At 56.0% G+C, this 20506-nt stretch overlaps 1 protein-coding gene across 1 annotated transcript in view; it reads right to left on the bottom strand.

The window, feature by feature from the left end:
• Nucleotides 1-229: 229 nt before the first annotated feature.
• The window catches only part of XXYLT1 (xyloside xylosyltransferase 1), a 202612-nt gene continuing 182335 nt past the window's right edge, over nt 230-20506 (bottom strand). Inside the window, exon 4 of the mRNA XM_011961205.1 lies at nt 230-1736. Coding sequence (XP_011816595.1) covers nt 1340-1736 — 397 coding nt within the window. The 3' untranslated portion in view covers nt 230-1339. The remainder of the gene's footprint in view (nt 1737-20506) is intronic.

Here is a 20506-nt window from a genome sequence, read left to right as displayed (position 1 = left end):
GCTAGATGACACAAATGGACCCCTGGGGCTTTCACGTCTGCAGCCCACTTACAGGAGGACCCATCAGAAGAAACGAGGCTTTAATTTCTGCTAAGGTCTACGGTATAACGTGGTATGATGGGGATTTTTTAAACAAATAAACTAGAATGCTTACTAGCCCACGAGTGACATCTCTTCCAAGCCCACATGGTCACACTTGTGAACTGCTGGGTTCCTTTCCGTTTTTTGCTTTTTTGAGATGGACGTCTCACTCTGTCGTCCAGGCTGGAGTGCAATGGTGTGATTACAGATCCGTGCAGTGAACTTCTGGACTCAAGCCACCCTCCCACTTCAGCCTCCCAAGTAGCCGGGACAACTACCAAACGTGGCTAATTTGTAAAATTCTTTGTAGCGATGGGGGCCTCACTGTGTTTCCCAGGCTGATCTCGACCTCCGCGGCTCACGCGATCCTCCCACCTCAGTCTCCCAAAGTGTTGGGATTACAGGCTTGACCCCTGTGCCCGGCCTGGGCTCCTTTTTGGAATGAGTCTTCCCGGTCCAGACAGTCTCCTGCATGTCCTTGTGGTGGCCAATCTCTGTTCTTTGAGGAGAATTTGCTTTCTGAGTAGAGTCTGGTCACCTGGAGCTGGTTTGGTTAAATAAAGGATAATGGGGTTCTGGGATGTAGCTGGGAGATAAAAGCCGTGAGTGCTCTAGTAATGAGCTAAGTTTTCTTATGCAGGCCCCAGTGGGTCCTCAAGTCCTTCCCCAAAGAGGCAATCCTGAAACGTACACCAAGTGACGTGGTCGTCAGGAGAAGACGCGCGCAGCCTCCCAGGGTGAGTATGCGCTGGGCTGGCGTTCGTTTGGAAGCTTAGATACTGGGCTGGTCATTGAAACCCTGGCTTACCTGACCCATTTGGGGCTCGATGGGTGCTAGAGCAGTACTGTTTGTACTTTCTCGAAAAATGGAAGCCCGTCAATTTAAATTAAATTTATATTGGTCCAAAAGAGGCCAGGTCTTAAAGGATTTCCATTCCTTAGAGGCGGACAGCAAGGGGGCCCCCTTCTCCCCTTCCTTCTCTTCAAGCGCTTGCTTCCTAGCCCACCGGAAGATGCCCATGCGTGTCCTTCATGTCACCTGCTCCCTGAAGGAATAAGGCCCCAAGCACCAGCAGTGCACAGGCCGGTCCTCGGCGGGTGGCCTTAGCACAGTGACCTGCCCGGCAGGAGGTCTCAGCACCTTAATCACAGGACGTCCCTGCAGTGTCTCTCTAGCGGGTCAGACGCTGCTCTCGGGGCTGTCCGGAGTCCTGTCCTTCCCCCAGATCTGGAGGCCCCGGCCAAGGCGGGGGTGCGGCTAGTCTTCCGGGATGGGAGTGTTGCAGTTCCCGTGGTAGATCTTGACGTGGCCTTCACACCGGAAATAGGCCTCGAAGACGTCCCTGTAGCCATGGTCCCTCCACCAGGTGCACAGCTGCCGGTTCCAGGTACAGTCCAGCACATGGAAGAGCCTGGGGTGCTCCATGCCAATCATGGTGAAGAAGTCCTGGTCCCCGAGGTGGCCGCGGAAGTGGTACTTGTCGGCCAGCTGCTGCACCTGCGCCGGCTCCAGCAGGCGGCTGTAGAGCGGGGACTGGCGCATGGCCTCCAGGTTCAGCAGCATCACCCCGCTGTTGAAGCCCGGCAGCCCCTCAGGGGGTGGGCCCCCAACCCTGGTCTGGGGGTTCTCGTGGCGGAACTGCCAGAACGTGTGCCTGCGGACAGAGAGGACAGAGTTAGCCCGCTGTGCAGGGGAACCAGCCTGGCGGCTGCTGCCCTGGATCTTCACAGCCAGCCTGCATGCAAACACTGCAACATTCTGCGGTGCAGGATCCGCATCACTACACCAGCAAGTGGCAGAGCTGGGACCTGAACCCAGGGCTCTGGACCCCAAGCCCCAGATTCTTTCTACCATCCTCTGCTATGTCCTCACCACAGCCAACATTGGTATTGACTGAGGATGTACCAGGCGCCATACTAGACCGGCTTACTTACTCCCCACACAACCCCAAGGGATGGATGCTCTGAGATGATACATCATGTCACAGCCAAGAAAACCAACGCACGGAGAGGTCAAGGTATTTGCCCAAAGTCACACACCTAGTAAGCAGCAGACGCAGGGCTGAACCCTGACAATCTGGCTCCAAAGTCCACATTCTTAAGAAAACCGATGCACAGAGAGGTCAAGGTATTTGCCCAAAGCCACACACCTAGTAAGCAGCAGACGCAAGGACTGAACCCTGACAATCTGGCTCCAAAGTCCACATTCTTAAGATAGCAGCAAGCTAAGGTAGAACTTTCCACCCCCTTGTCTTCATCTGTGATCTTGAAAAGGAGAAGAGAGAAGCAGGGACGCAATCCTGAATAGACATCTAGTCAAGACGCGGGCAGCTGAACCCGGACTGCAACCGAACTGTTTTCTGCTTTACAACAAGGCTCATTCATCGAGCCCCAAGCCTGGCACTTCAGAAAGGCTGGGCAGGAGCTGGGGAGGCCTGTGACAGCCCAGGGCACACCCTGGGACAGGATGAAAGACAGCTGGAGAAGAGCCAGGTAGGATGAGGTCTACTTTAGAAGGAATGTCACTTCAATTTCAATTTTCCTCTCAGCAGATTTAGAAACCAATCTAGGTTCACCGTTCAGGGAGTGTTAGCCTCTTCTAGGTCCTCTACCCCAATGCCTCCATCTGCAGGAGAGAGGAAAGGTGCCTAGACACCTCCCTATGAGTGCCAGGGTTAAAGCACTGCCCTGTCCTCCGGCCTCCTTAATATCAAAGCCTTGTGTGTGCTGCAAGGGGTGTGCAGACGGAAGGGAGAGGCATCAAGCCCACACCCACAGAGAAGGGGCCACAGCAATTGTGCCTGTGACCTGGAGGAAGGAGGAACATCGGGAGGCCCACCGTGGCAGGGACAGGCGTGGGAGTGGGTCCTCACGGCGGGGAACGCATCATGGCAGAACCAACTCTGCCTCCCAGTCTCGAGAAGCTGCCCTACCGGTACCCCGCAGAGAGATTTCCCCACCCAATCCCAGGAGAGGATCTGCATGATGAAGCAGAAGGCACAGGGGAATAAAACCAGAGCCCCTGCCCATGGCCCTGAGGAGTCACTTCTCAGCACCAGCACATTGCTCCGCGTCTGGGAACCGAGGAACCTTCCTCAAGGTCTCACATATCACAGAGATGCCGAGAGTTTGATCCTGGTGAGGCGGAAACGTTCCCTTTGGACATTCTTACAGGGGAATCCGCAGGTTCACTGCTTGTGTTTTGCTGTGACTGGCCTGGGAGTGGAACGGAGCTCTGGTGCCTGCCTGGTGATAACAGCCTTGGCAAAAATAAGCTTCTCAAGGGAACTGAGATGCTGTCGTCTTGCCACAAAAGCCCGCGGTGATGGGGTCACACGGGGTTGGGATGTGGTGTGGCAGCTGCGTGTTTACTTTTCCCTATTTCTTCCCAGTGGTTCATTTCAGGACCAGATTATAAACCAGCTAAAATTCTACCAGGCAGACCACGGCACCACGACATCACAGAGGAGGGACCCTGTGACTAGGGGCAGCGGGTGCTTTACCACCAAGGAGCTCGATTTACCCTTCGAGGGCTGGGAACAGAAGCGTTTACCAAGGTGGAGCAGAGACCAAAGGGAGGGAGGGCACGAGAGGCAGGGAGGCAGAGCCTGTGCCCGCCGAGGTCCTGGACAACCTCGTGCTCCAAGGAGCCCACGCGTCCATCTTTACTGTCCCCGTCTCCTCTCTTACTCCCCAGAGGACCCAGAAGGGAGAAGACTCCCCCAGCTGGGGGTGCGGCCCGTGTAGCCTCTTGTGTCCACAGCACCTCAAAGGGCACCAGCACAGCAGGGCCCCAGGAAAGATCACGGGGCTGATGAGGAGCGATGGAAAGGCTGGTGTGGGGTGAACAGTGCAGCTACAGATGGCAGGTGGAAGCAGAGGGGGCAGGACACTGAGGAGGGGGCAAGACACTGAGGACACGATGCTACCACTGCTGCACCTGCAGTTTCACTGAGCCCTCAACCTCCCCGCCAGATCTACTGTGGGGTTGAGTGAGGAGCAGGAATCGCGGAGAGGCTGCTCAGATGTCTTAAACGGTTTCTACTCCCTAGCAAGTGGGGAGCAAAGAGGCCGCCCACAGCCCCAGGCATCCTTACCAACCTCAGCAGGAAGGCTCCCAAATCTTCCATGTCTGCAGCAAGGAGGAGCAAACAGTCAGCTAGCACTGAGCTCGCTGCGCTCAGGAGATGGGGGCTGGAGGCAGAGAGGAGGATGGAATATGCCTCCAGGAGAAGGCCACGGCACAAATGGCTCTTTGGGGACAATGCCCAGCACCACCACTCAATCAGGATAAAGAGGTATTTGATGATAAGGAGCCAGAAAGGACCGGTCTGGGCATCAGCCTGAGAAGCAAAGGAGGGACAGGAAAGTGGGCGTGCAAGCTGCCCCGTGTGTGTGCGGGAGCAGACACACAGCCTGAAAAGGAACAATGGTGTCTCCACCCAAAGCGATGTTCAGGGTGTCCTTGTTCAAGGTGTCCCTACCATCCCCAAATGAACCCAGACAGACAGAGCAGTCACCTGGGGGAATGGCGGGTTTCTCTGGCCTCTGTGTCCACTGGTTCTCGTAGAGGAATCACATCAGCCTTAGGGCAGGAGGAGTGATACGGGGTGTGGACGGTATCAGAGCTCGTGCAAGGAACTTCTATCCCACAGCAAAATGGCCTAAACAGGCAGTACCGCCAATGCCCCCAACGCAACAACACGGCGTGGGTCACAAAGCCCTCTCACACTCTCCACCTTGGCTCCCTCTCCCTGGCAGTCCAGGGACATGACTGTCTGCATTTTTGCAGAACGGGAACAGAGGTCCTCAGTTTGTCGCAGGCAGGGCTTCTGATCTCTGAGGTCCCTTTGATCTGCCTGCCTCGGATTCCACGGGCTAGGGTTCCAAGGAGGTGCGCTTGGATTTCAATCTTAGTTCTGAATTTGGGTGGCACAGGCCAAGGCCAGGGCACGGGGGGACAGGGCGATTGGGTGATGCGGCTGCTGCTGGTACGTTAGGAACTTGGGGCTCAGACCTGAGGCCTCTTTGAGGCAGGGCACTGAGTGTCCCAGACCCCTGCCCTTCTTCACAGGGGCCTGGGGCTGACGACGTATATTCAGAGGAAAGCTTTGTATAAATGCAGGTATTTGGTTCTGAGTCCTGGAGCATCCAGAAGTTTCTCTGACTAACCTCCCCATGCCCACAACCCAGGCATTTTGCTCTAACTGTCTGGATTGGTCTAACTGTCTAACCACTGGGCCTGTGGAGAGTCTTGTTTCCATCTTCCATAGTTACCTGGACACACCCACGGTAGAGGGGATAAGCCTTTTTCGCCCCTTTAGAAATAATTTCAACTGGAAAACAAGCCCCCACGCAGACAGTCCCTGGTAAATACTGGGTCTTTCTAGAAGTCAAGGAGGCCCATTGGGAAAATTAAGAGCCTTTAAGAACATTCTTCCAGTCATAAATATATTTTCTAAATTTTTAATATTGAATGTAACTTAATAATCATAAAAAGTATTAAAAGCTAGTGAACTAGCTTTCATGAAGAAAGCCCATCTTTATGGAAAAGGGTTTCTGAAGTCATTTGGAAAAGCAAAGTTACTTCCCTTTCCCTGATGAACACAACCAAGGCTGCTCTGCTAAAGGGCTTTCGAGAGACCCTGGCTGGAGAATCTAAGGCTCGTCCTCCCCTGTAAAGGACACACGTGGCCATCCACACTCCCGCCTCCTCCTCCTGCCACTCCAAACCACAGGCCCTTTTGCCTCCGACTCTTCATGATTTGTTTTCTCCTGCCTCTTTCTCAGCTCCTCGGGCCGAGTTCACCAACACCACCTCCAAGAGGGAGGAAGCGAGGATGGGAACACTCTGAGTCCGGGCTGTCTACACAAGACTCTGCAGGAAGGTTCTAGAAGCCTGTGCTGACTCAGGCTAAGTTCAGGCTATAGGCTGTCAGGCAAAGGCGGCTCCATTTGAAGTCTGAGATTCAGCACGCGGCCTCGCAAGGTGTACCTCTGGGGCGTCCTCAGCCTCCAGAGCAGTCACTGAAGGGCCAGCATCTGGGCCTCTTCCCGGAAGAAGCTCCCGGCATGGAGGCTGTGCAGTCAGCGAGGCCCAGAACCAGAAAACGCGATTCCCCTTACACCCGTGCGTGTGCACCAGGCCCAGTGAGCTCTCGTTTGACGTGGAAGGGACCTTGTTTTCCAGTCATCTGAGATTAGAGGCCAGGAGGGAAGCAACACTTGGCAGCTGCCCAGCGCTTCATCCACGCCAGCCAGGTCCCCTGGGGTGACGCAGGGATGTTTCAAGTCCACCCAGGCCCAGAGGCTCTCTGGACACCCCGCGCCCTGGCTGGCTGATGCCGGCTAATTTCAGACCAATGACCCTGCATCTTGGTCCTACCTGGAGCTGAGGCTGAAGTTCCGTGGGGCAGGCTCGGGCTCTTCAGTCCCTCAGGGGAACCACTGCCCTGTGGTATCCAACTGGAGACATGGACATCCTGGAGTTGTAGGGCCACCACAGAGTTCTAAGTGCCCGTGTCCCTACAGCAGTCCTTACTGCCAGCTCGCAACTGACCCTTACTAGGATCTCTTGATAACAAGACCTAAAGTAGGCTGAGGTCTCCAGCTCTACTGGACAGAAGGTAAGAAGTGTTCCCAGGCCAGGTGCATTGGCTCACGCCTATAATCCCAGCACTTTGGGAGACCGAGGCAGGTGGATCACCTGAGGTCAGGAGTTTGAGACCAGCCTGGCCAACATGGTGAAACCCCGTCTCTACTAAAAAATACAAAAATTAGCCAGGTGTGGTGGTGCACACCTGTAATCCCAGCTACTCAGGAGGCTGAGGCAGGAGAATCGTTTGAACCCAGGAGGCAGAGGTTGCAGTGAGCAGAGATCGCGCCATTGCACTCCAGCCTGGGTGGCAAAACTCTATCTCGAAAAAAAAAAAAAGTATTCCCAACGTCACACAGGCCATTTGCAGTAGGACCAAGAGAGGCTCCTCATAGAGACACGGTCTACCAGGCCTGAAAACTCTTAGGGACTCTGGTTCGTGTACCCATTGTGCAGATGAGGAAGCTGAGGCTCAAAAACTGCCCTGCCCAGAGTCACGCTGCTGAAAGGGCAACCTCACATTTCCAGGCAAATTATTTATGCTTTTCCACAAATGCCTCTGCCCAGAAAAGGGAACTGCTGCCTCCCACTTGCCCAAAACAAGCCCTATGGTGAGGCAAGGCAGCAGCGCTCAAAGCCAGCCTGCCAGGAGGCGCAGAGACTGTGCTTTCCTCTCTGGCAGGGCCCACCTCCTCCAAGCTCACCACGCTAGCACTTGGAGGAGAGCTGGGTGCCTGAATGGCTGGGGGGGCCTTGCCTGGGGCAACAGGAGGGAGGTGGCAGGCATGTGCTCACCCTTTGTCTGTGGGACCTCATAAGAAACATGTGCTTGTTTTCGAACCCCAGCCCTCTTTAAAGGCCAGCAACTGAGTTTCCAAACCACACCATCCCCAGAGCTTGGACAGGGTGAGCAGGGGGCGAGGCAGGGCTGCTGCTTCACAGGCTGCATGGGCACCGGGGTCAGTGCTGGCTGCCTGGCAGGAGAGGGGCAGCCTCTCAGCACTGAGACGCACAGAGACCCTAGAGGGAGGCACACCGCAGAGGGCTTCCCCTCCAAGCCCTCCCCCAACATGAGCCACAGCCCCTCCTCTCCAGAAAGAACCAGCACCACGGCCTGTGCCTCCTGGAGCCTCTCCCCGCATGCTGGAGGCTGCCAGTGCCCCTGCTTTGCAACTGTTTGCATCTCTGTAGTACCTGCACAGCCTGATGAGAGAACAGGGGTTCAGGGAAGGGAGAGGGCCCGGAAGAAGGTCTGGGGGCACAGGGAAGTGAGAAAGGAGGCGACATCTGCTGAGCGGATGTGCACAGCTTTAACCAGGACAGCGTTACCACCCACCCCACGCCCACCTATTCGTTCCAGGAGAGGAAGATGCCTGCACGGGGTCACGGCCGACTGCGACACAGGCATTGGAACTTGACCGCGCGTGTTCCCAGAGTCTGCGTTGTTTTGAATTACGCCACGCAGGGGCCTTTGGCGGGAGGAGGGACAGTCGTGACAGGGCGGGCACTGGGGTGGCTAGTAGACCAGCCAAGCATTCTGGAGAGTTGCCCCTGCTACAGCCTGCATGGTGGGCCTCATTTTTACCTAAAGGCCAATGGGCTCTGTTAGTTCACTAGGGCTGCCATCACAAAGTACCACCAACGGGGCGGCTTCAGCAGCAGAAAGGTGCTGCCTCTCAGTTCTGCAGGCTGGAAGTCCAAGATCACAGTGCTGGCAGCTGGCTCTGTCTGGGCTGAGAGGGAGGGTCTGTTCCAGGCCCTCCCCTCACTCCTGGTGGCTTGCTGGCCATCTGGGATCCTGGGAGAGGCATCGCCCCGCTCTCTGCCTTCATATTCACATGCTACCTCCCTGCATACACGTGCCTCTGTGTCCACATTTCCGCTTTCTATCAAGATGCCAGTCATACGGATCGGGGCCTCCCCTACCCCAGCAGAACCTCATCTCAACTCTTTACATCTGCAATAACCTCATTCCCACAAAAGGTGATACTCAGAAGTACTGGAGGGTAAGACTTCTGCAGAGGAATTCTGGGGGACACACTTCACAGCACTCTCCCGCAGTGAAGACAGAGGACAACGCCACAGCTCACCATCCAGGGACTCCGAGGACACCTGTGGGGACTAGAACTGCTCTCAGCGGTTCGGGAGAGAATGACCCACAGTGGGCGGGGCAGTCTCTGTCCAGGAAGAGGCAGGTGTCAGTGGCTGGGGAAGGGCAAAGCAGAGGGATGGGAGATGATGTGGGGGGCGGCACAGGGACCCCAGCAGAGAGATGTCCAAAAGCTCCCCCTGCAACGTCTCCTGCTCTTACGGAGACACGCAGGGACACCTGAGAACACACTGAGCTGACAGAGGAAGGCAGTGAGCGGTCAAGCAAATGCTGCGAGGAGCACCTGCACCTGACAGGTGGGGATGCACGTATAGCCTCCCTGCCCTCCCCTCCGGAAACTGGGCTAAGGGGAAGAGAAGATCCTCCACGTGAATTTGCTGACGGGGCCAGTCACAAGGTGAAGAGGGAGCGCCTGCAATCTCGAACCAGAGGCAGTGCTGCAATAACACGGACGGCAGGGAGGATCCCCCAAATGAGCTGGGCTGGCTCCGCTCTGATGAGTGTGCTGACTCTGCCCAGCAGTGTGCCCTGAGGAGCAGCCCTGACTACCCCTGCGGGTGCTCAGCCTCTGTAAGGCTGTTGCAAACACGCCTCCCCACCCAGGCTTAGGGTGTGGCAGCTCCTCAGTGATCAGCCCTCGTCCACCCAGCCAGCCTCCTGGAGTCTGGAATGATAAAGGTGACCCATAGAGTCGGTCTCGTTCCCAAAGCTGTATCAGCTATGACCAGCCCATCTCTGTGGGGCCCTGTATAGCTTGGCCTGGGGCGGAACATCGTAGCGGGTGAGCAGACCTGAGGCCTCTGACCTGGTGCAGGGCAGCCCGTCAGCCTCCTGCAGGCCTCCGTTTCTCCAAAGCCCTGTAGAAGGGCAGCTGGCGGGCCTGAGGCCTCCACATGGCACAGCACTGCCAGGACCCCAAGGCTGCTGCTCTGTACCCTCGGGACGTGTCATACCCTTCTCAAAGGCTTCTCCTGGCCCTCCGTTCCCCATCCCCAGCCTGCCTGGGCATCTCAGTCACATGGCCTTCCCCCAACACCTGCAGCCCTGGAGCTATAAAAACAGATGAGCGGGGACTGGGGAACTCAGGCTCACTCACAGCCCCGGAGCCTCGGCCCTGGGAGGGGTGAGGGAGAGAGCTGACGGGGAAGAGGCACTGGAGGGGCTTTAAGCCTGGATCCCCACTCAGAGGGTGGAGCCAAGAACAGCCATGGCAGGGCTGCGAGGAGTGGGTGCGGGGAGAGGAAAAGGGAATGTCGTGTCGAGTCCTGAACAGGTGCCCAGAGTACAGCAATGTGGAGGAGTCCAGCAGGTGGCTGGAGGTACCCGCCATAAGCAGAGAGCACCAAGCAGGTGGTACAGAATTCTGGAGAGTTCTGACATTTAGGGGGTGGAAGAGGAGGAGCCAGGAAGATGCAGGGCACTGGAGGACCCCAGCCACCTGTTCCCACACTGACGGCCGAGAGGCCGGTAGTGACTCAGGCCATGGGGCCGGTTCTGCCTTGGCAGCTCCTACAGAGCCACCGACGCGCTCGGGCCTTCCAGCTCGTTCTGCAGGCCCACTGTGCCTCCTCCAGCCTCTTGTGCCCTAGCCCTCTGACCCAGATGTCCCATCAAGTTCCCTCCAACCTACCTCCCCCTCTTCCTCGTCCAAGCTGGTTCTTCTCCCCCGTGACGCCCTCCAAGCCTCCTACTGATATCAACTGCCCATTCTCTGCCTCTCAAACACTTGGATCTGGGCAGAATGACACCCAGACAGTACCTCAGTACCCCCTCCACGAAGTAGAGACACATCCTACTGCCACTGTCCCCGGTCCCCAGGGCTGCACACGGCCCCCCACACTTCCAGAGCTGTCCTCCCCACCTCCCATCGCAGCCCTGCGCCATCTGGCTGGCAGCTCCTTGCTCGCCACCTGGGACCCCCTTCCTCTCTGCTCCGTCCCTAGGGACCCCTCAAGAATTCCAAGTGCTGACGGCGCTTCCCTTCACCTTGACCAGTGTCCTCAAACCCCACCTAAGCTGCCCACTCGGCTCTCCAGGAACCTTTTGCCGCCAGAGGCACTCTGGTCCAGTGATGGGAACTGAGAGCCCTCTCTGGCGGCAACCTCCTGACCTACCTACCCCACACAGAACCTGCTCATCAGACCCTTGGGAAGCTCTGACCCCTGCCCCCAGATTGGCAGCCTCAACTTGCATCTCCTGGCCCCCACCCAGTGTCACCTGCCCCCAGTACCTCACTGCACGTGGGAATACAGCAGCATGGAAAGCTGTAGAGGGCAAGGACTTGGAAGCACCACAAGAGGTGACAGTGACCTTGGAGAAGGAGAGGGATGGAGGCCGGGAAGCCAGACCCTTAGCAGTGGGGAGCATGTGAACAGGAAGGAACAGATGCCGGGGAGGCAGATGGCACCTAGAGGTAAAGAGAGGACAGAGGGGAGGATATTATTTTACAGAGGGAGAGCCGAGTATTCTGTATGCCAGGGGGAAGGAATGCAAACGTGAGGGAAAGACAGACTGAAGAGAAGAAATACAGGGGTAAGGGCAGTATGCATTCTCTTTCAGTCACGATAATGGCTAATATTTACTGAGGACTTACTAGGTGCCAGGCCCTCTTTTAAGTTCTTAAATGTATTCGATATAATGTTTGTAATAAGGCAAGTATGATGATTTCCATGTTCTAGATGAGGAACCTGCGGCAGAGAGCTCTGAAACGCTTGCCCCAGGTCAGGAAGGGGAGAATTGCCAGGCAGAAGAGCTGTCCGGGAAGAGAAACCCCAGGATGCAGCTGGGAGCAGAAAGGGACAGAAGGGAGGACAGCAGCAGTTCTGAGAGGTCAGGGAAGGAAGACATGACGTCATCTACGGAGGAGGAGGGGCTGGGTGCGAGAAGGGCTGGAGAAAGAGAATTCATTTCCCAGGGGCTCTGCATAATACAATCAGGAATGAGTAACAGACAAATACAGGGTGAGGGTGGGCAGAGTCAGGCGACTCTGGGACTGATAAGGGGACGTGTCCCGCTCATCTTTATGTCTGGAGGGCCTGGCGTGGGCATTTGATTCACAGAAGGGCCCTCAGAACTGTTATTTTCAAATGGATGGATTAATGAATAAAGGAAGGCATAAGAGATTCTAAAGCTAGACAGCAGGAGTTTAGGAGGAGAATGTTGGATGAAGGCAGTGGCACAATTGTTCAGAAAGGCAGGGGCGGGAGAAGAACGTGCCTTGGGCCCAGTTCACTAGAGGGAAGTGAACAGAGAAGACAAGGCAGAAAAGTTGGCTCCCCAAGCCCAGGAACCCACATCTGTGACGAGGTGTTCAGTGTGACAAAGACTAGGAATGAAGGGGCCCAGATGGTGACCTTACCCGGGGACGCCCACAGCCCTCTGGGCAACGCCCTGCCTAGCACTGGCCCTGGAAGGCACCCAGCCTCCAGTACTGGGGCATGTACAGGGAACAGCTGTTCAAGTCCCAGTACGTGTCACAGGGAGCAGCTCAACTCTGGTGAGAGCCCCAGGACCCAACCAGCAGACCACAGAGCCGGCAGCCAAAGCTGGTGAGGACCCACAGGCACCTGGCCCAGCTGGGCAGCCAGGCCCCAGCTCAGCTCCACAACCCTGCTCTTTCCCTGAGTTTAAGGGAGCCGGGGGTGGGGGTGGGGTGGGGGAGGGTTTGTCAGAGCGAAGACAAAGCCGCAGAGAGTCACCTTCAGAGTCAGCTCACTGTCCCCGACAGCCTCATGGCACTGGAGGTCACAGGCCAGAGTGCCAGGACACATGGTGTTTTCCGGGACAGCGAGCAGAGTGCAGACGTGTGGGAAGGGCGGTAGGGAGGGTATGTGCGGAATTTAACCTTGTGTCCCCAGTTAGACTCCATCAATCCTCACCAGTGCCCTTCACCCTCACGGGAGGGGTATTCCAACCCAGGGGCCAGAGGTGGTGGAGACTCCGTGGACGTGGCTCACCCAGGCACGAAGGTGCTGGGCAGTATGAGCCCCGGCTGCAAACTGTTACTTCTCAAGATCAGAAAAAGTGGGGTGCCCTCCCATTCCATCTAAGGGGACCCTCACCTTTGGCTGTCCCTGATCACTGTCCTACACATCTGTGGCATGGATCCTGGCCAAGGCAAAAATAGTAATTGGCACAGTGACAGTGTGATGGGCCAGGCCCAGGCCCCGCCTGCAGGAGCCTGTCATGGTGGGGTGGGCAGCCTTTCTCAGATGTCGCTGAGCCTGGGCTCACCTGGGAGCTGTCAGTCACTGCATTTCTGACAAGCCTCCAGGGAACGTTAACGCTGCTGGCCCAAGGATCACATTTTAAAAAAAGCGTTTTTATTATTTTTATAAAGAGATGAAAGCCACTAAGTTATTTTATCCTGAAAATGGCCATACAACAGGTGGCATAGCCATTTGCAAAGTATACACAGGTTCTGTGCTAATACTTGTCCTGTCTGCTCCCTCTGTCTCAGTGCTGAGCGGGGCCCCAGGGCAGGCTTCCTGGAAGCAGCACAATAATGTTTACAGGTGCCAGGAGGGAGGCCCAGCTCCGCCACCTTCCATCGGTCTGGGGTAGAGGGAGGGCCGGGAGGCAGCTATATATCAGATTTCCACTGCCTTGAAAAACAACGTACCAGTGCACACACGGGTTAAGAAGGTAGGTTCTGGGGACAAACAGTCCCAGTCTGGGGCCTACATCCTGGTCCTCTGCATCTACCCTGGAGAAGGCCTGCAGCTTCCCAAATATAAATAGGGCTGCCGAGAAAATGTTATGAGATAATGCAAGTAAAATGCTCAGTACATTCAGATGAGATAAGGAAAGCCACAACGTCAAGTTCAGTGAGCAGCAGTGCGGATTCTCAATGCCAAACACACGAGCTTCCCCTGTCGTCTGCAGCAGCCACTAGGACCTGCACCCGTTCTACCTGGCTCTGCACCCACCAGCAGGGTAGCCCTGGGCAAATCACTTCCCCTCCTGGGCGTTCGGTTCCTACACCTATTAAATGGACGAATCAGCTAGAGGATTCTTCAGTCCTGAAAGCCTACAGTTCTAGGCCAGGACTAGAAGTCTGTGAAGCTTTCGGGGGGAGCGTCAAGGGAACCTCGCGATCACGGAACTCCAACGATTGATCTCTCTGTAACTGCATCACAAGTGCCTGAATACAACATGGATTTGTTGTTGTTACTTGCTTCAAAAACTCACTTTCAAAAACTCACTTCTACATATTGACAGAGCCTCACCATTGATCCCGTGTGGGGCATCTGGGTGGTTCCAGCTATGGGACCTCAGCAGTGTGCTATGTATGTCAAGGGTGGCGGGCACGTAAGGCAACCACTAGACTTACTTGTTTTTGCAGAGTCCTCAGGTTTGTCCTATTTGGGTGTCTGCAGATTCAGTTTTTAGGAAATAGGGGCGATCAGTCTCGGGCGTTTGCCTCCCCGTCTGCCCGTCTTCTCTCTCCCTCTGGTGCTACTGTCTGAGCAGCTGTGCAGGAGCCGGAAGGAGGAACAGGCAGGGCCAGAAAGTTCCCTGTGTCCCTGGGACTTCCTTCCCTCAGGCATTTCGGCATAAACACACACAACCTTGTGGGAGTCCAGCAGGAAGCAAGCAAGCGAGGAACCCCGAGGAAGGACCTCTCCGCTGGGCACAGTGGCTCACACCTGTAATCCCAGCACTTAGGGAGGCTGAGGCGGGTGGACCACCTGAGGTCAGGAGTTTGAAGCCATCCTGGCCAGCATGGCGAACTCCATCTCAACTCCACAAAAATTAGCCGAGTGTGGTGGCGCGTGCCTGTAATCCCAGCCACTCGGGAGGCTGAGACGTGACACGCTTGAACCCCGGGGGGCGGAGGCTGCAGTAAGCTGAGATCACTGGGCAACAGAGTGAAACGCCAACTCAAAAAAAAAAAGCACCTCTCCTAAACCCGCCCTCAGCCATAGGGCACCCCCCTGCCAAGAGCAACAGTGAGGTGCCAGGTCACAGGTGGCACCGACACGGCCCCAGCCAGGAAGCCCCGCTCACCCCATGAGATAAAGTCGCAAATGTAAGAAGCCATGTCTGCACATTTCTTCTGCTTGCCAGCCGGATTCCACAAAGCCTCTGCCTCTGTGACAACGTGCAGCCCTCCGGAGGATGACGCGAAGACAAAACAGGATAGAGCACCCGGCCCCCAGCGTCTCTTCCTGAGTCACCATATTCCTTAAAAGATCCATGACCCTGGTCCTTGCCTTTTCCTACGCCTAAGATCGCGTCTGAAGGGGCTAGTGATGTCGCTGCTGGAGTCTCTAACCAGGTGTACCCTTGCACTTAAGTCTTGATGGCCCCCTGTGTGAACGGAGCCTCTCTACCTGCGTGTAAACTGTGAGCTGAAACAGTCTCGGGGCAGCCGGACAGAACCTCTCGAAAGACTTCTCCCAGGCTGGAGACCTCAGGAAACTTCTGAATAAAACGAACTTTAATTCTTTGAAAGCTTGATTTTTTCCTTTGGCCAACACCCCTCCCTGCTGAGATGATCCCTTTGGCCAACACCCCTCCCTGCTGAGATGATCCCTGGGGCCAACACCCCTCCCTGCTGAGATGATCCCTGGGGCCCCGCCTTAGGCTTTCCCAACACCAGAGGTCCTTCTCCTCATCTACGCCTCCTCAGAAGTCAGGATCCTCCCTACATCCAAGCTGGCAATAAATATTTGTTCCAGCCTATTATGGACAAGCACCATGCCCAGAAAAATGAGGAGGAGGAGAACACCTTTCCCCATTCACAGCTATATGTACATTATCTCAATTCCTCACAACTACCTACTGTCAGTACTATTTCCATTTTACAGACGAGGAAACGGAAGCCCAGGGAGGGTACTGCACCTGGCCGGGCACAGTGGCTCACGCCGGTAATCCCAGCACTCTGGGAGGCCGAGGCGGGCAGATCACTTGTGGTCAGGAGTTTGAGACCAGCCTGGCCACCTTGGCAAAACTCCATCTCTACTAAAAATACAAAAAATCATCCAGGTGCAGTGGCACGCACCTGTAGTCCCAGCTTCTCAGGGTGCTGAGGCAGAATGGTTTGAACCCAGGAAGCAGAGATTGCAGCGAGCCGAGATTGCACCACAGCACTCTAGCCTGGGTGACAGTGAGTGAAAATCGGTCTAAAAAAAAAAAGTGATGTTCTCGTGGTCACACATTCTGACTTTTGCTCCATTAATTCAAAGCCTACGGTGGGGAGGGGCTCCTCTCCTGTGCTCTCACCAAGTTCCGAGCTGGAGTGAGAAATAACATCAGAGAAAGGATTTTCTAGAGGGCTTTGGTTCTCTGGGAAGGTCCGGCTGGTAAGCAGAAAACAAGCTATGAGGTCTGAATTGCATCAGGCCAGTTCCAACACAGAGCAGGCTGTGGGTGAGGATGGGAAGGCGGCAGGGACCAGCTAGCGTGCTCCCCGCCCCAGGGGCACTTAGAGGCGGGAAGCCCGATTCTAGTCAGGACCCTGGCCCTAGACCCAAAATCTTATAGCTGAAGAAAACCTATAGAGATCACCCAGGAAAATGGAGTGTGGAATCCACCCGGGCAAGGCCGCCCAGCTAGGACATAAAGTCCATCCTCGCTACAGCACCACAAGACCGCCTGCAGCCTTTCCCGCCAGCGAGATGGCAGCCACAGGGTAACTTACTTCATGCATCCCAGATTTTGAGCGAAGTAAACTGTACTCTTTTCAGAGGTCCAATTCTTTCCCTCAAATACTTAGGTCAGCCCTTGCAGCCTGCTGTTCTTCACTTGCTGTATTTTAGGGAGTTTAACCACCCAAGGATGTTCTCGGCAAAACTCCTGCCACTACACACAATCACAGGACTCCATTGGCCCCGGAAACCCAACCCCAGTGATCCATTCATTCAATCAGGCCTCAGGGGCCAGGATGTGAAGAGCACAGTGAACCACAGAGACCCTCATCCTGGAGAGCCCACTCTGATGGCAGGACCATTCTCCATGCCGGGGGACAGTACACCTTGCCTCTTGGCAAGGGAGCTTCCCTGATGGTGCCCAAGACAGCAGCTCCTGCCAGTTGCAGAAGCTGAGGGTAGGAAAGGGAGGCCAGCAAGGCAGCCACTCCCAGACCCTCCAAACGCCGAAAACCTCTAGAGCGTGTGGTTTATCTGAGCGGCCGCGGAGTCTTCACGTGGACGTAACCTTCTCCCAAGCAAAGGACGACCCCCATGGGAGTTCCAGTGCTCTAAATCCTCTCCTTGCACGAGGTCAAGTAGGAAAAGAAACGATTGCCATATGAAAGCTCAAGTTGAGGACAAAAGGGGCCAAGTGAGGTCCCTGGAGAACAGTTCAGAGGAGCGTGGGCTTTGGAGAGAGAACATCTGCATCTGCCCTTTGGCTCAACACCCCTTCTGACCCCTCCACACCTCTTGAGAATGGTGACTTGGTACCAGTGTCATAGTCCTGGTCCCCACCCCTGGCCCTGCTCCTCCAGCTCCAAGCTGGTTCAGAAAATATACAACTCACCCAAGGTGTCCAGGTCTGGCATCTCTGCCATTCTCCCATCCCTGCTTCCCCAGAATAGAACCTGCTTCCCCACGTCTAAGCATGCCGGCGCATTTCACCATTCCCCAGAACGGAACCTGCTTCCCCACGTCTAAGCATGCCGGCGCATTTCACCATTCCCCAGAACGGAACCTGCTTCCCCACGTCTAAGCATGCCGGCGCATTTCACCATTCCCCAGAATGGAACCTGCTTCCCCATGTCTAAGCATGCCGGCGCATTTCACCACAGACCGCAGACCTGTGGGGGAGTCCATCCAGTTCTACTCAAGAAGCACAGTGGTGCAGTCAGAGAAAAAGGAGCAGCTTAGCTCCTGTGCTCCCTCGCAGCTCCAAGAGCCCAGTCATCCTGCGGGCCGCGGTGGGCAGTCGCGAGCCACAACCTGCGTATGGTTGACAGTCCTAGCAGAGGGCAGGACTGATGCGGCGAGACCACTCCATTCCGCCGGGGGCTGGCCCAGAGTTTGGTTCAAAACTGTCAGGTCGCTACTTGCCTCACTGCCCTTTGACTGTGGTGATGGCACCGCTGCTCTGAGCACTGACTGCACGCCCAACACAGGAAAGAGGTACCTCAAAAGCTTGCTGCGCGAGCCTCCTCCCCCACCCCAAGGCTAGCCCCTGCCTCCACTCACCTCTGTCCTCTGTGCTGTCAGGCCTTGCAGAGACCAACACTCACCATGATCTGGCGGTGCCTGAGCTGCAGAAGACCCAAACTTGACTTTTCAAGCCTCTCCTCTTCCAAGGACTGCCTGGGGCCTGTGCACTGGGGCAGCTGCATTAAAGGCCATTTGTACAGACAGGGCACACCTGGGCAAAACAGACCTGGTTTCCAGCACCCCCAAACATCCAGCCTGCCCCGAGCCTGCCACACAGCTGGCTCCAGCACCCCCAAACATCCAGCCTGCCCCGAGCCTGCCACACAGCTGGCTGTAGCGCCCCCAAACATCCAGCCTGCCCCGAGCCTGCCATACAGCTGGCTGCACTGTGTGCCTTGAAGCCTTACAGCTCGGCGCTCTACGGCACTGTCTTTGCTTTTAAATTTTTCTTTTTTTTTAAGGGAAGAAAATCCACAAAACAATCTGTCCCGACAGGCCAGATCAGATTCCTATCGTGCTAGGCTGGATCAAGGAGCATCATTACCAGGGCTTTATCAGAACTGTCTGCTTAAACAACTCATCAAAGGTGGCCAGGTCTGGAGTCTCGGCCGCTCCTCCACCCCTGCTTCCCTGGAACAGAGGCTGTTTCCCGTCTCCATGCAAATGTCAATGCATTTCAGCAGAAACTGGACCTGTAGGGGACGAGTCTATCCAGTTGTATTCAACAAGCACAGTGGTTGGGGCAGGGGCTATGGGGTCAGCGGCCTGACTGCAAGCCAGGGCCAGTTTAGGATGAGCCCTGTGAGGAAGGTCAGGGAAGCTGACCTTGCTGCTGAAGGGAACAAAAGGTTTGAAGCAAGGCAGCTTGTGTATGAGGAAGGTCGCTCTGGCTGGGTGGGCATTGGCATTCAGGAGGAAGGGCTGGAAGCGGCAAGACCAGGCAGGAGGATGCTTTGGTGATGGGGGAGGGTGGCAGTGCCAAGGATGGAGAGAAGCGAAGGGTTTAGGACATATTTAGCAGATGCTTGACTAGCTGTGAGAACAGATGCATGTAGGTGATGAAGGGGGACAAGGAGCTCCGGGTCCTGGCTTCTGTCTTGAGCATTCTGGCTATGGGGTCAGTGGCAGTCGCTGGTCTAATCATGATCACTGACTTTCAACATGACACTGGCCAGGCCACTCCCCGATACCTCCCACATGTACCGCAAGGAGGGAGGCTGGCCTCTTGGGCCTTCCTGGCTCCAGGCCGCCTCAGTGGCAGCACTGTGGTCACCTCCTCCTGCCTCAGTGCAGCTTCTCCAAACTCAGGGCAGGCTGCAGGGAGCAGTACGGGGGCTGGGAGGCACTGCCCGTGCGGCCCACTGACACACCACCGTCTCTCCAGGTGGCCGGCGGGAAACCCGCCTTTCCTGCTCCTCTGGATGCAGCCAGCCTCGTCCTTGCCAGGCTGCGTGTGGCCCTGGAGCTCCTCTTCTGCCCTCTTCCCGTTTGTGCCCACTTTCCAGGGAGGCATTTTTCCCCTTTAAACTGGAAATGTGCTCCCTGGCTCCTCCTCAGGTCCCCTCCCTGGCTCTTCCTCAGATCCCCTCCCTGGCTCCTCCTCAGGTCCCTTGTGCTTGAGTTGCTTCTCCAGGCCTTCCAGATAATTCTCCTGAATCTCTGCTGTGCCTGGGGTGCTCCCTGAGCTACCCTCCCTGTCTCTGCCTGCTGCGCGCTCTATTCAGGTGTCAACACAGGTATGCCTGGGGCTGCCTGGAGCTGGCAGAGCATGCGGACAAGACAGTCAGGCCTCCTGCACGCAGGGCCTGCAACTTCTCAGCTCTCTCCGGATAGGGCGCGAGGGCCTGGGCTCACCCGGAACAGCCAGCTGGGATTTGAATGAACATAAAGAGTGGAATTTTTAAAAACCAGATCAAAGTGGGCATTAAAATTAGATGCTACTTCAAGCCACTACCTGGGGAAAGTAATAAGAATCCCCCAAAATAACAGCAGTTCTGCTGGTTACTCCTGGAGCCTTTCTTCTGGAATTATCTGGCCGTCCTCCCCCTGCCCTTCTCCCCATGGCTGTTCAGGCTGCAGAACTGCCCACTGGGGAAAAAGTGCCCTGACTCCAAGCATATCTAAACTAATTAGGAGCCTATCTTCTCCCAGCCCACGCCCATACCCCAAGGCCTGGGGCAGTCAAAGGGACAGAGCCGCCTCCTCCTCCTCCTCTTCCTCCTCCTTGCATGGAATTTGGTGGGGCTGGCTTGTAGGGGAGGCCATGAAACATGAAATTTCCAGTACTGGCCTCTCCTGCTCCTAGGTCTCAGACTGAGGGAAAAGCATAAAGAAACGCTGGCTGTGGACACACCTTGGAAGAGGGCAAAGGAGAAAAGAAAGCAAGCACCCAATGCAGCCCAGCGAGACCCCATGGAGGCCCCATGCCCCACTGCCTGTCTGCACTCTGCTGACACGCACATCCATGTCCCCAGGCCAGCTGGCATCTTCTACACTTCTCTGCTCTCTTGGGGCCTCCTCCCTCACCCCCTCAGTGTCACGTCGTCCTCTGCCCAAGACCAACAGACACCTGCCCACACGCATGCAGGCCCAGAGGGGCCCGAC

This window comes from Colobus angolensis, unplaced genomic scaffold (genome assembly GCF_000951035.1).
Source record: "Colobus angolensis palliatus isolate OR3802 unplaced genomic scaffold, Cang.pa_1.0 Scaffold54, whole genome shotgun sequence".
In the NCBI taxonomy this organism is placed as follows: domain Eukaryota; kingdom Metazoa; phylum Chordata; class Mammalia; order Primates; family Cercopithecidae; genus Colobus; species Colobus angolensis.
Note: the sequence above shows the minus strand (reverse complement) of the source record. Positions and strands in the feature narration are given on the sequence as shown.